Genomic DNA, 13,588 nt, shown 5'->3' on the forward strand with positions numbered 1-13,588 from the left:
AAAATTTTGTACGGTTATGAGTGTGGTTAAGCGACTTTGCTCTTGGTAACCGTACTTTTTTAATTTCAACATAAATCTTCCAGGAAATAACACTTTAATGTAAAATTATATATCTTTGAAATAGAAGAAATTCGCATACAAATAAAAAGTAATATACAAAATTTTCAGAAATTGTGCCAGTATTTTTTTTCAAATATATATTTTTTTTTTCAAAGAACCAACTTCGACCGCTTATATTATCTGTTATACTTGATCGAAAAATGTTATATACCGTTTCAAGAAGTAGAAAGATTGATTATTACCATATTCTTACCTTTTTATAATGGCGTTTCCATTAAGCTATATTTCGAAATTCGAAAGTGAATATTTTAAGTTTGGAGGCTAACTTCGAAAAACGGAGAATATACTTATTTTCACTCAATCTCCCGGAAACTTTATATTTAGTCCAATACCCAGAAAAAAGTCGATTTTGTCGTATAGTGAAATAGATGGATATATTTCACCTGTTGTTTCCACACTTAATTTTTATACTCACCTTCCCTTCAATACCCAATTAGTGTGTCATCAAATGTCTGCTCATAAATAAATCATATGACAATTATGACAGTATCCGTGATTATTGACAGTTCAATATGACAATTAGACAACCAACGGAATTTTATAACGTTAACGAAATAGTTTTCTGTATAAATAGCCATACCAAAATGATTTGCGAACTATTCGGAATCCAGTTTTTAACGAATCTTCATTTATCTACAAATTACAATGGATTTAAAACTCTTTAATTTAATTTTATATTATTTTCTCAAACTTAATATGAAGGTGTTGGTGTCCTTCAATTGCTGGGATGTGGAAAGTGAGTGTAATTATGGTTTGAAATATTCTAAAAAAATATTTTTTTAATTAGTTTATTAAAAAGAGCCTGATAATCGTAAAAAAAATTAGCATATATTTCTAAATAACAGACATCGAATATTATATTAAATTTGAATGAAGATGTGCAATTATTCTTTAAAATAGTTTTAAAAATAATCAGTTTGCAAATTAATCAATAGAGTACAATTCAAAGTGGCACCTGTGGGCAAAAATGATTCTGCGTTGAAATTCGAACAACATTGAATAACATTAATTTAAATAAGTAAACAAAGTTATTTGTGTAAATTTGAATCATGCTTATTTCAATTAATGACCCTTCTTAATAAAATTAAAATTCCTATTACCCAAAAATGATACTAATCACTTTGAAAATGAATTAATTATTAGGCTTAGATGAATCAGTTTTAGTCTTGCCTGACTTGGATTGCTTAGATCAAAAGATTAATATCACAAATAATCATGTTCTTGCTTAACCGCATTAATTAAATTTCGATCGAAGTGTAACTACTTTAATCATCTAGCTATAAATAAATCGCTTTACTATTATTGATTAATCAATTAAAATCCGATTACCTAAAAATCTAAACAATAACTTTAATAAATAAATTAATTATTAGGATTCAATTAGACAGTCTTAGTTTTATCTGGCTTCGATTGCTCAAATCAATAGATTAATATTTCAAATAATCATGAACTAATTTAATGGAATTAATTTAATTTCGATTAACCTAATTTTAATCTTTCAACTATAAATAAATCACTACATTTTTTTAATTGATTAATCAGTATTGGATTAATTTAAATACATAATTTCAATTAATTGATGAATATTGTAATTTCTATTATGTTCATTATTTTATCTCCTAACATATCTATTTTATTTTTCTGATAATTAAAGCACAACTAGCATTCTACAAATTAGCCGCCGAGAATTCGTTTTATATCGACTATATTAACCTCAATGATTCTAAAGCTCTACAAGGCATTGAGTATCGATTAATTGCTAAGAAGCCAACAATGGGGATTTTTATGGACCTAAATTGTGAAAGTGCTGAGGAACTTCTGAGTATTGTAAGTATGATTTTGAAGGAAATATTTTCTCTTATTATCCCTGATGTATAGTCTTTAATATTAATTTTAAACCCTTGATCACGAAAGAAATATGCCAACGAGCAATATTATTTTCTTAATGTCATTATAGTTTTGGGCTAAAAACTGGATCTACACTATCAAATATTTATGTTATCTTCGATTTTTTTATTAAAAAATAAAAATAAATAATCATTCCTTATAAGTTACATATTACTTCTAGCCTACATTCTGGCTGAATACTATAATTCTTAAGTAATTTTGGAAATTGTACCATAATCATACATATAATGCCTTTAGTCCCTATCCCGCTACCAATCCTATCAAAATATTTTTATTCACTTTTTCTTCAGGCTAGCCATGAACGGCTTTTCAGCGACCATTTCTTCTGGTTGATCTACGATGACATGGCTAATGTAACATACTTTCGTGGGCTCTTCAAACGCCAAAATCTTGCTGTTGATGCCGAGATCACCTACGCATATTTGAATACCCCAGAAGACGATGGGAATAGCTCAGCCATTGCTAGCTACACGCTCTATGATGTTTACAACAACGGTTATTATCATGGTGGCAAATTGAATATGACATTGGATCGTGAGATATATTGCAACAGCGAAGAGTGCTATGTTAATAAATATCTATCGAAATTACATTTACGCAACAAATACGGCAACAGGAATACATTGCACGATGCCACGCTGCGTTTGACTGTTGTGGTACGTGCGATTAATCTAAAGTTATAGGATACTTTTAGCAAATAATAATTGCAGGTCACTAAAATACCGATAACTAGTACACCAGAGCAGATCTTCGCATTTCTACGTTCCGTTAATGGTACAAACTATGATGCCATAGCACGTTTTGGTTTTCAGGCTTTATCGATTTTGGTGGAGTTCTTAGGTTGCAAGTAAGTGGATTTAAAACTTAATAACTTAGAAAGAAACATTTTTTCTCTATTTCTCGCTCTCCATTTCTCACGCTATCTATCCCTTTCTCTCCTATCTTGCTATCCACTTCTCTCTATCGCTTTCTAAATCTCTACTTTTCTCTCTCATAATATGGCACTCCACTTTTCTCTCTCTCTATCTCTAATTCTTTCTCTCTCTTTCTTCTCTTACCCGCAGAACAAATCACACTTTTGTTAATCGCTGGACGATCAATGAAACACATGGTGGTCTTATCGGTGCCTTGGCTATACAAAGCGCTGATCTCATATCGACACCCTTTATACCGACCGCACCACGCATGGAATTCTTCACCATAATTGCTGAGACGTCTTCATTTCGTTCAATCTGTCTCTTTCGTACACCACGTAATTCCGGCATACAGGGTGATGTTTTCTTGAAACCGTTCAACACCACTGTCTGGTCACTCTTTGGTGTGCTTCTACTTTTAACGGCTGTTGTGCTCTGGAGCATCTTCAGATTAGAGCGTTATCGCATGTACAAGCGTTATATCGATTATATGCCATCGCTGTTGGCTACTTTTCTCATTTCCTTTGGTTCCGCGTGCAGTCAGGGTAGCGATATGGTACCGGGGTCCATTGGTGGCCGTATGGTGTTCTACACATTATATCTCTTAACTTTTCTAATGTACAACTATTATACGTCTATTGTGGTTTCATCGCTGCTTGGCTCGCCTGTGAAATCTGATATCAAGACAATGGGTCAGCTAGCGGATAGTTCGCTAGAAGTTGGACTGGAGCCCTTGCCATTCACGCTGACCTATTTGAATGTGAGTTATTGATATATATTATCTTCAAGATTTATATAATTAAATTATCATCTTCCATCCAAAAAGAACTCTCTCCTACCGGAAGTGCGTCGCTTCAAGCACAAAATTGACTCCGTACCCAATCCGCAAGCAATTTGGATGCCCTTGGAAAAGGGCATACTGCGTGTGCGCGATCAACCGGGTTTCGTTTTTGGCTTCGAAGCCTCCACTGGCTTTCTGCTCGTCAAACGTTACTATAAACCTTATGAGATATGCGATCTGAATGAAGTACTCTTTCGTCCTGAGAAAAGTCTCTACAGCGCAGTACATAAGAATTACAGCTACAAGGAGATAACCAAGCAGAAGTAAAGCTATTTTAATATATTTTAATTCCAATGTAATCAACTTTAATTTTATATAATCTTTAGAGTCATACGCATTTTGGAGACAGGCGTCAATTTGAAGTTACATCGTTATTGGGTGCAGACCACATTGGAGTGTTTTGATAGCAATTTCATCGTGGAAGTTGGCATGGAGTACATGGCGCCACTATTTATGCTACTGGCTTGTACATATGTGCTGGTGCTCATGATATTATTATGCGAAATTTTGCATAAGAAATATTGGACTGAGCGAAAAATGCGTTTGGAGAATATTTTATTTGGCCAAAATTGGCATAATGAGTAGAAATGGTTGGAAATTCTTATATGATTGATCAGTTTTGTGAATCTCTAAATGAAGAAAGTTCATATGTTATATCAAGTATTTATAAAAAGTATATATATATAAAACACATTTTTATGCACTTTATAGTCAATGTTCTGTAGAAATTTTACAAATAAAAATCACAACAACAAATATTTCTTTCTATTTAGTGGCCCAAAAAAAGATACGTGAAATATATATGTATATCCTATTGACATAATATTATGGTTGCGTGATATTTCATATTTGATGACCTATTAGCTATTATTCCATTCATAATTTTTAGATTTTATTGCTTAAATTAATTGAAATCTTTATTAAATATAACTTGCGCCTACGAGTATGCATTCTTTTTTAAACACAATAAATAAAAGTGTCATGTTTATCGTAGAAGAACACCCTATATATACAGTTTACTTGGCGAATTAACATGTCAAATTAATATATCAATTCATATAAAGTAGCTCTTTTCAACACATATGTATAAAATATGAATAAGCTGAGTGAAAGCAAAATTGCATAAAATTATGTATACGCCATGACCAACTTTAGTATAAATGTAATAATTTCGGTCTCTTTCTACCTATTGTGTGATGTCAACTGAAGTTGAAAATACCATTTAAACAGAACATCTTGTCGACGCATAGGTTGGTGAATATTATTCATAAACTTTTGTATTCATCTTACTGTATTAATGCAAATCTTACTTTCTATAAATACAACTCTTTAGTAATAAAATTTAATTAGTATATTTTTTTCATTTTCTAACCGAATTAAAACAATAAGGTAAGATGATAAAATAAGAAAACTTAATAAAAAGGCAACATTAATTTAAGTCAGTTTCAGAAGTTTTAGAAGGACGTCAAAACCGCAAAAGCTATGGATGTGATTGGAGGCAATCTTCTTTCAAGAACTTGATTAAATTCAATATATACAGTGGAACTTCCATAACTCGAAATTCTATAAGTCGAAGATCGCCATAACTCGAACTTTTGAAATGGCAATAGAAGTTAATTTTCATACAAATTTCCTTTTCGACCAGGGTATAATAAAAAATTTAAAATTTTACTATCAAGGAACAATTTTAAAGCAGTCCCTCTATATCGTATGGAGATGAACACGAAATATGATATTACACTTATGAATTGCATAAATCATCTAACAAAGGCATGGGATATAGACGTCATGAGCCAAACAATAGCAAACTGCAACAAACAAATTTACAGAATACATGTTTTAATGTATTTAAATTAAACTTTTTGCGAAGTAAATAACTAAAACTGTGGGTAAATCTATATTTTATAGCTTTTTGAAAAATTTATGTTTTAATGAACATATTCATAACTCGAAGTCTCTCTAACTCGAAATTTTTAGAGAAGTTCCACTGTAATTCATTTTCAATCAACAGTCTGCAAAGTTTAATCGTAAGATATATACTGTATGTATGAAATATAAATAAGCTTATATATATTTTGCGTAGGAACCGCTTTAAGCGATTATAGCCGAATCCACCAGAGCGCGCCACTCATTCCTCCTTTTTGCTTTTTGGCGCCAACTGGAAACACCAAGTGAAGCCAGGTCACTTTGCACTTGGTCTTTCCACCGGAGTGGAGGTCGTCCTCTTCCGCGGCTTCCTCCAGCGGGTACTGCATCGAATACTTTCAGAGCTGGAGTGTTTTCTTCCATCCGTACAACATGACCTAGCCAGCGTAGCCGCTGTCTTTTTATTCGCTGAACTATGTCAATGTCGTCGTATAAATCGTACAGCTCATCGTTCCATCGTATGCGGTATTCGCCGTTGCCAATGTTTAGAGGACCATAAATCTTGCGCAAAACCTTTCTCTCGAAAACCCCAAGAGTCGTCTCATCGGATGTTGTCATCGTCCACGCTTCAGCGCCATACATCAGGACGGGAATAATGAGCGACTTATAGAGTTTGATTTTGGTTCGTCGATAGAGGACTTTACTTTTCAATTGCCTACTCAGTCCAAAGTAGCACCTGTTGGCAAGAGTGATTCTGCGTTGGATTTCAAGGCTGACATTGTTGGTGTTGTTAATGCTGGTTCCCAGATAAACGAAATTATCTACAACTTCAAAGTTATGACTGTCCTATTTAGTTCTAGTACCCTCTCTATTTAGTTCTGCAGCTCGTATTATTTTTTCCAGCAATAGATTGAAGAAGTCGCACGATAGTGAGTCACCCTGTCTGAAGCCTCGTTTGGTATCGAACGGCTCGGAGAGGTCCTTCCCGATCCTGACGAATCTTTTGGTGTTGCTCGACGTCAGCTTACATAGCCGTATTAGTTTTGCAGGGATACCAAATTCAGACATCGCAGCATAAAGGCAGCTCCTTTTCGTGCTATCGAAGGCAGCTTTAAAATCGATAAAAAGATGGTGAGTATCGATTCTTCTCTCTCGGGTCTTTTCCAAGATTTGGCGCATGGTGAATATCTGGTCCATTGTAGATTTTCCAGGTCTAAAGCCACACTGATAAGGTCCAATCAGTTCGTTGACGGTGGGCTTTAGTCTTTCACACAATACGCTCGACAAAACCTTATATGCGATATTGAGGAGACTTATACCACGGTAGGTGGCGCAGATTGTGGGGTCTCCCTTCTTATGGATTGGGCAGAGCACACTAAGATTCCAATCGTCAGGCATGCTTTCTTCCGACCATATTCTGCAAAGAAGCTGATGCATGCACCTTATCAGTTCTTCGCCGCCGTATTTGAATAGCTCGGCCGGTAATCCATCGGCCCCCGCCGCTTTGTTGTTCTTCAAGCGGGTAATTGCTATTCGAATTTCTTCATGGTCGGGTAATGGAACATCTATTCCATCGTCATCGATTGGGGAATCAGGTTCGCCATCTCCTGGTGTTGTACTTTCACTGCCATTGAGCAGGTCGGAGAAGTGTTCCCTCCATAATCCCAGCGTGCTCTGGACATCCGTTACCAGATTACCTCCTCGGTTCCTACATGATAATGCTCCGGTCTTGAAACCTTCTGTAAACCGCCTCATCTTTTCATAAAATTTTCGAGCATTACCCATGTCGGCCAGCTTTTCAAGCTTTTCATACTCACGCATTTCGGCCTCTTTCTTTTTACGTCTGCAAATGCGTCCCTCTTCAGTTCTCGATATCTATCCCACCCCGAACGTTTTGTGGTCAATCGCAACGTTGCGAGGTAGGCAGTCTGTTTTCTCTCCACTGCGGAACGTCAATTCTCATCGTACCAACTGGTTTTTTGTTGTTGCCGGAGACCAATTTTTTCGGCTGCAGCGGTATGCAGTGAGTTTGAGATGACGTTCCACAGCTCCCTTATATAGGGGGATGGGGTCATATGTAGAAGTTCACGCAAGTGAGGAAAGTTTCTGATTGCCATTCACTTGGGAGTGGCCAGGAACGATTCTTTTGCATATGACTCAAGCAGCTCACGACTTCCGGTTTTAGACTAAGTATCCCCTGGGCAGCTAGCAGACATCCGTTAGGAGGCGAGCTAAAGTGAGAAGACGAAGCCCGCTTGTGCGGTTGTGCGTAGGGCTTGGGACCCACCACATAAAAAAAATCTCCCCAATGAAAACAAATAAATAAGCTTAGTGATAGCAAAATTACATGAAATTACGTATACGCCATGACCAACTTTGTTAGAAAAGGAATAAATCGCTGTTGTAAGGCCAATCTTGATGGAATGCTATGTATACGTAGATGTTGGTGAATATTATTCATATATTTTGCATTTACTAAACTATAATAGGCGATAAATATTTTCATACTCAGAGGAAGTGACTTAAAAAAAGGTAAGATATTATGTATCTTCTAAATTAGCTTAAATTATATTAATTCAATTTCAGAAGTTTTAATAGGAAGTAAAAATCGGAAATAGTATGGATATGATTAACTGCATCGATTCCGTTCTTCTAAGGATTTCAATAAATAAAATATATATATATTACATTAATAAAAGCAAAAATAAATTGTAATTAATCACTTTCAAAAGTATTTTAATTTTTTAAGTATAATTGTCCTCTCTAAACTGAGGAAATTAATTGTGTGAAAATATTATTTTTTCAGTTACTATAAATATGCAGTCACCTTCGAGTTAGTAATGAATTTTATTAGAATATTTTTGTAGCAAAAAATCACTTACTCGAATGATAATTTTAATTCTGTGTTGATATCAACAATTTCTTTGATGTCCATAACTATGCTAAAAATATTTTTGCTATCTAGATTCTGAATATTTTAAAAAGCTATCTTCGACAAATAAATTTAAAGAAATAGAAAAAACTGAAAACTGAAATTCATTAATTAAAAGTTTGAGATAATTCCTTATAACATTGTCAGTAGAGAAAGTTTTTTTACTTAGCTAGTTTAGCTTAGAACTATATAGTGGTTAGTTAATGTCAATATAGACTTACTTTTATCAGATGATTTTAGATTTTGTATTGCAAAACTCTTACAAAAATAGAATGCGGATTAGAGGAAAAACATCGGGAATAGAGCAACTAGAAGAAACACTTTTTGTGCCATGAATATGGCACTCATTTAGATCAATTCATACTCCAAATAATTGTATTATATGCAGAATATTATAAATTCCAGTTTTAAAAATTTATTGCTAAAGGAATTTAAAACATTTTAAGCAAACTTTCCGTTTAATATATTGCTATAACTATACGTATAATGAGACTAAATATGTATAGACTTTTATTCTACCGTCATCGAAACCACTTAAATCATTATGTGTATGTTATCCATCAATCAATGTTAGATAAATTAGTGTTATATCAATATTGACATTTTCATTACTAATCAGCGTTGAAAAAGCTTAACCTTAGACCTACATTGGTGCATATAAAAGACAGTTGAATATAGTCGGCCGAGGGTTTTTTTATAAAACTAATCTTATGGTAGATCGAAATATTTTTATATGCCGAATGATGATCGCTTAAAAACCTTAAATAATGCGGGTTTTGACAAAGTGGTAATGGAACTTATTATAGCGAAATGGTTGCGCCTCGATAACCTCAATTCTATACGGAATGGCGAGGTGGTTTGTGGTTTCTAAACACACGCATTTTGTATCAAATATTACGGTGTTCTTTCTTTAACTCTTTGATATTTAGTATCTCAATAGTAAGATCCTATTTATTGTTTATTACGCCTTCACTAGAGTAACATCATTCTCTAACTTAATATCTCTACACTCTGCCAAATAACTTATTTTTTAATTACCAGCTCCCTCAAAGGGTTAATTCGTTCGTTATTTAATAACCAATCACTTTTAAGCCTATCGAATGTATTTGATAACATAAATTGAGTGATTATCCATTGTATTTGCTTAAACCAAATGATTGGTGCTGTCCTCACGGCAATTTATTGAAAATATGGCCTTCCTTGTCAATAAAAACAAATAGCTTAATTATAATTATATTGAAATAATTTTGGTTATTAGCTGAAATCCATTTTTTTGGCTTAATATAAATAGCCGCGGCAGGAAACTATTGTTATTGAATCAACGTTGCTTTGCACATCAAAAAAAAATATTCGCAACAATGGAGCTAATGCTCTTAAATTTTATTCTACATCATTTTCTAAGCGCCAATATTAATTCGATTGTAGTGTTGAATTGTTGGAGTGCACAAAGTGAGTAAAACTAAGTTTATTGTCTTTCAATTACAATAATGTTCATATAGATCGCTTTTAATTTATTACCTTTTTTCTCTCGATTTATTTTCAATTTCATTCCAGCCCAATGTGATTTCTCTAAAATGCTGAACGGGCACTCTCTTTACTCACGTTTTGTCAACATCGAATCGATCGATATGTCTGCCGACTTTGAATATCGTTACTTACTACATAATCGACCTGGAATGGGTGCCTATCTAGATATGAATTGTAAAAGTTCGGAGCAAGTGATGGGCACCGTGAGTATAAAACACAGTGAAACTGTAGTTTCTGCAAAATGGAAACATCAAATATTTTTCGATCTTTCCGCGTGATCGCTTTCATCAGTTAATGCTTGTGTTCACAGAAAACGCGTAACACGCATCTGAGATCATGATCATCTGCTTAGCCACAACGACATTTTCTGAATTTCCTTTCCACCTTTAAGTAAACAATCCTCCATCCGAAGATCGATCCGAGAAAATCACTCAGCTGAATAAAGAGACCTACATATATAGCCATTAGAGTACCTAATTGGATAAAAAAATACGATATCATCTGTACCTTTCGAAACCTCCTTGATAGATTCGGTTTTTTACGAAGTATGTTTGAAAGAGGTTTTCGCAAGTACCTTAAGGAGAGTAGAATTAGATCTGTTTACTTTTAGTTATTATTTTATCAATGGTTCGGTATTCCATAAATAGATTTTAGGTGATTCGGCGAATGGGAAAAGGTAACTTGAAAACTCTTTTTATGGAAACTACTCCAGTTGAAATTAAGTCTATGATATAATTTATCATTTAGGCCTCTCTCAACCAAATCTATATTCAAATCACACACTAACCTCTCCTTCCCACAGCTTAATCGCAGTCATCTCTTCAATGCGCACTACAATTGGCTACTTTACGATCGTATAGCAGATTTGAACAATTTTAGACGTCTCTTTGCCGATGCTAATCTTGATGTGGATGCAGAGCTTACTTACGCGATCTTGAAGCCAACACGACTCGGCCCAGTTAGCGAAATAAACATAACCTCATTTGTCAAATACGATGTCTACAATAATGGGTATAACTTGGGCGGTAAACTAAATATGACTGTAGATCGTGAAGTTGAATGCAATGTGACCTCATGTTATATAAAGCGTTATCTTTCTCAACTACATACGCGCTCGAAGTATGGTAATCGTGATAAACTACACGATATAACAATGCGTGTATCTGTAGTGGTATGTGAAAGAATAGAGTTTGAAGAAATACCCATGTGCCATAACACCCTATTTATCATTACAGATCACTCAACTACCATTGTCTACACCCGTGCCAATGATGTTGGATTTTCTCACTTCTGAGAATAATTCAGATGTTGATCCCATATCGCGTTTTGGTTATAGAATTATGCTGATTTTTAAAGATTTGTTCGGTTGCAAGTGAGTATTGCATAATGAAGAAGAAGCAAGCGACATTGACTTAATGGAACTTAATCGCTTTCAAAATACTTTTATTATTTGCTTTCTCTTATTATTCATAACTCTCTCGTGATTTAATCTTCACTTTCCCAATTTAACTATCTCTCTCTCTCTCTCTTGACTTATATATAATTCTCTCTCTTTACCTTCCCTCTCCTTTATATTAGAATGCGTTATACCTTTCGCTCGCACTGGGGCATCAATGAAACCTATGGCGGTAGTATAGGCGACTTAATTTCGTCTGAAGCCGACTTTTTATCAACTCCTTTTCTCAGCACAGCTGCGCGTGTCAAATACGTTTCACCACTCCTCGAAACCGGTGGCTTTAGTTCGATCTGCATTTTTCGTACGCCGCGTAGTTCCAGCATGAAAGGAGAGGCATTCGTGCAACCTTTCGATGGTTCTGTTTGGCTCGTCTTCGTCATTTTGTTGATAGTGGTTGCAATCTTTTTGTGGTACACTTTCATATTGGAGATGCGTAATTGCCGCACTTATTTACCGTATACACCTTCACTGTTGTCGACCGGTCTATTGGCTTTCGGCTCAGCTTGTTATCAGGGTAGTCATATTGTACCCTCTTCAGTGGGCGGGCGTTTGGCCTATTTGTCACTCTACCTCGCCACTTTCATTGTATACAACTATTACACGTCGATTTTGCTTTCCACACTACTGGGAACACCGCCGAAATCTGATATTAAAACGTTGGGTCAGTTGGCTGACAGTTCACTGACGGTCAGCTTGGAGCCATTGCCATACAACTACGTCTATTTGAATGTAAGTTGACTATTCTCAAGTTTCTCTCAAATAACTCTCTTTTCTTTTACATGCTCTAGGCCTCTCAATTGCCCGATGTGCGTCGCTTTGTGTCTCGCAAAATTGAGTCACGTAAGAATCCACAAAAAGTTTGGATTCCCGTGAAGGAGGGTGTGCTACGCGTGCGTGATGAACCTGGCTTCGTTTATGTGTTGGAGACATCCTATGCTTACCCATTTTTGGAACGAAATTTCCTACCTCATCAGATTTGTGATTTAAATGAGGTTAATTTGCGTCCGGATAAAAGTCTCTTTACGCAGCTGCACAAGAACTCTTCATATAGAGAACTAACCCGTATACGGTATTTTCTTTTGTATTATTTGATATTTTTAGTATTCTAATATATAGCATTTAATTATCTTTTCTAAGTGGCATACGCATGTTGGAGACTGCCGTTTTTCGTAAACATCGTCGCTATTGGGTTAGAAACAAATTGAATTGTGTACCCAGTAATTATCTATTTGCAGTGGGCATGGAATATACGGCACCACTCTTTCTAATGCTAGCTTTCTCCTATATCCTATGCTTATTATTGTTGGGTTTGGAATTACTTATTAAGCGTTTGTCGGCATAGATAATTTTTTCGAGTTTAATGAAAAGCTTCGATTATTGTGAACTTTCTTTATTTTAATGAAATGAGGAGAAACACTGCATGCTCTATTTAGATACATTCTATATTCGTTCTAATTATAGTAATATTACTATTGCATGTTAATAGTATTAGTCGTAGTCTAATAAATAGAAAAAATGTCGGCAATGTTTTATGGAGACAGAGGCGAAAATTTGTCAAACTCATAACATCACTTGGAGCTTTTTCTTCTCTGTAATTACCTTTTCTTTTCAAAAATAATCTTGGAGTGATCAAACGATATTTGGATAACCTCAGATTTTTAAGCAGATTACGAAGTCTGATAATGAGTATGCTCATGAAAAAACTTCTTTGTTGGCTTTCTGAGAGTTTGATGGGCAGATTGTAAAAGTTTTGTTCTGAAAAATATGAGTTATTTAACATGCTCGTATTACCGATTATCCATTGTAAAAATTGAACGACTTCCGTTGATATCAAAAAGAAGAGAGGTAATATTGAACTTGTCGCAAGAAAGCTCAATTATGGCATTTTGATAATATGTATTAAGGCCACGTCTTCCATTGCCAAGATATGACAAGATATTTTTCCGTTCGATTCGACTTTTTGCTCATTAGATAGAGTAATTTCTCTTGTTAACAAAATTAGCCAGATAGCTTGAAAGCTTTTC

The 13,588-nt window shown here is 34.8% G+C and overlaps 2 protein-coding genes across 2 annotated transcripts; both read left to right on the forward strand.

Annotated features, from left to right (window-relative positions):
- The first annotated feature begins 816 nt into the window (after nt 1-816).
- LOC128921406 (ionotropic receptor 75a-like) lies at nt 817-2,788 on the forward strand. The gene is made up of 3 exons (XM_054229046.1): nt 817-856; nt 1,775-1,947; nt 2,319-2,788. The coding sequence occupies exons 1-3, from the start codon at nt 817-819 to the stop codon at nt 2,709-2,711; spliced, it is 606 nt and encodes a 201-aa protein (XP_054085021.1). The 3' UTR covers nt 2,712-2,788.
- A 310-nt stretch (nt 2,789-3,098) lies between these two features.
- LOC105210866 (ionotropic receptor 75a) lies at nt 3,099-13,287 on the forward strand. The gene is made up of 11 exons (XM_011182056.3): nt 3,099-3,702; nt 3,769-4,046; nt 4,110-4,364; nt 9,873-10,030; nt 10,136-10,311; nt 10,911-11,279; nt 11,344-11,480; nt 11,687-12,293; nt 12,353-12,633; nt 12,702-12,900; nt 13,252-13,287. The coding sequence occupies exons 1-11, from the start codon at nt 3,214-3,216 to the stop codon at nt 13,285-13,287; spliced, it is 2,985 nt and encodes a 994-aa protein (XP_011180358.2). The 5' UTR covers nt 3,099-3,213.
- Nucleotides 13,288-13,588: the final 301 nt, after the last annotated feature.

Source organism: Zeugodacus cucurbitae, chromosome 4 (assembly GCF_028554725.1).
Source record: "Zeugodacus cucurbitae isolate PBARC_wt_2022May chromosome 4, idZeuCucr1.2, whole genome shotgun sequence".
Classification (NCBI taxonomy): domain Eukaryota; kingdom Metazoa; phylum Arthropoda; class Insecta; order Diptera; family Tephritidae; genus Zeugodacus; species Zeugodacus cucurbitae.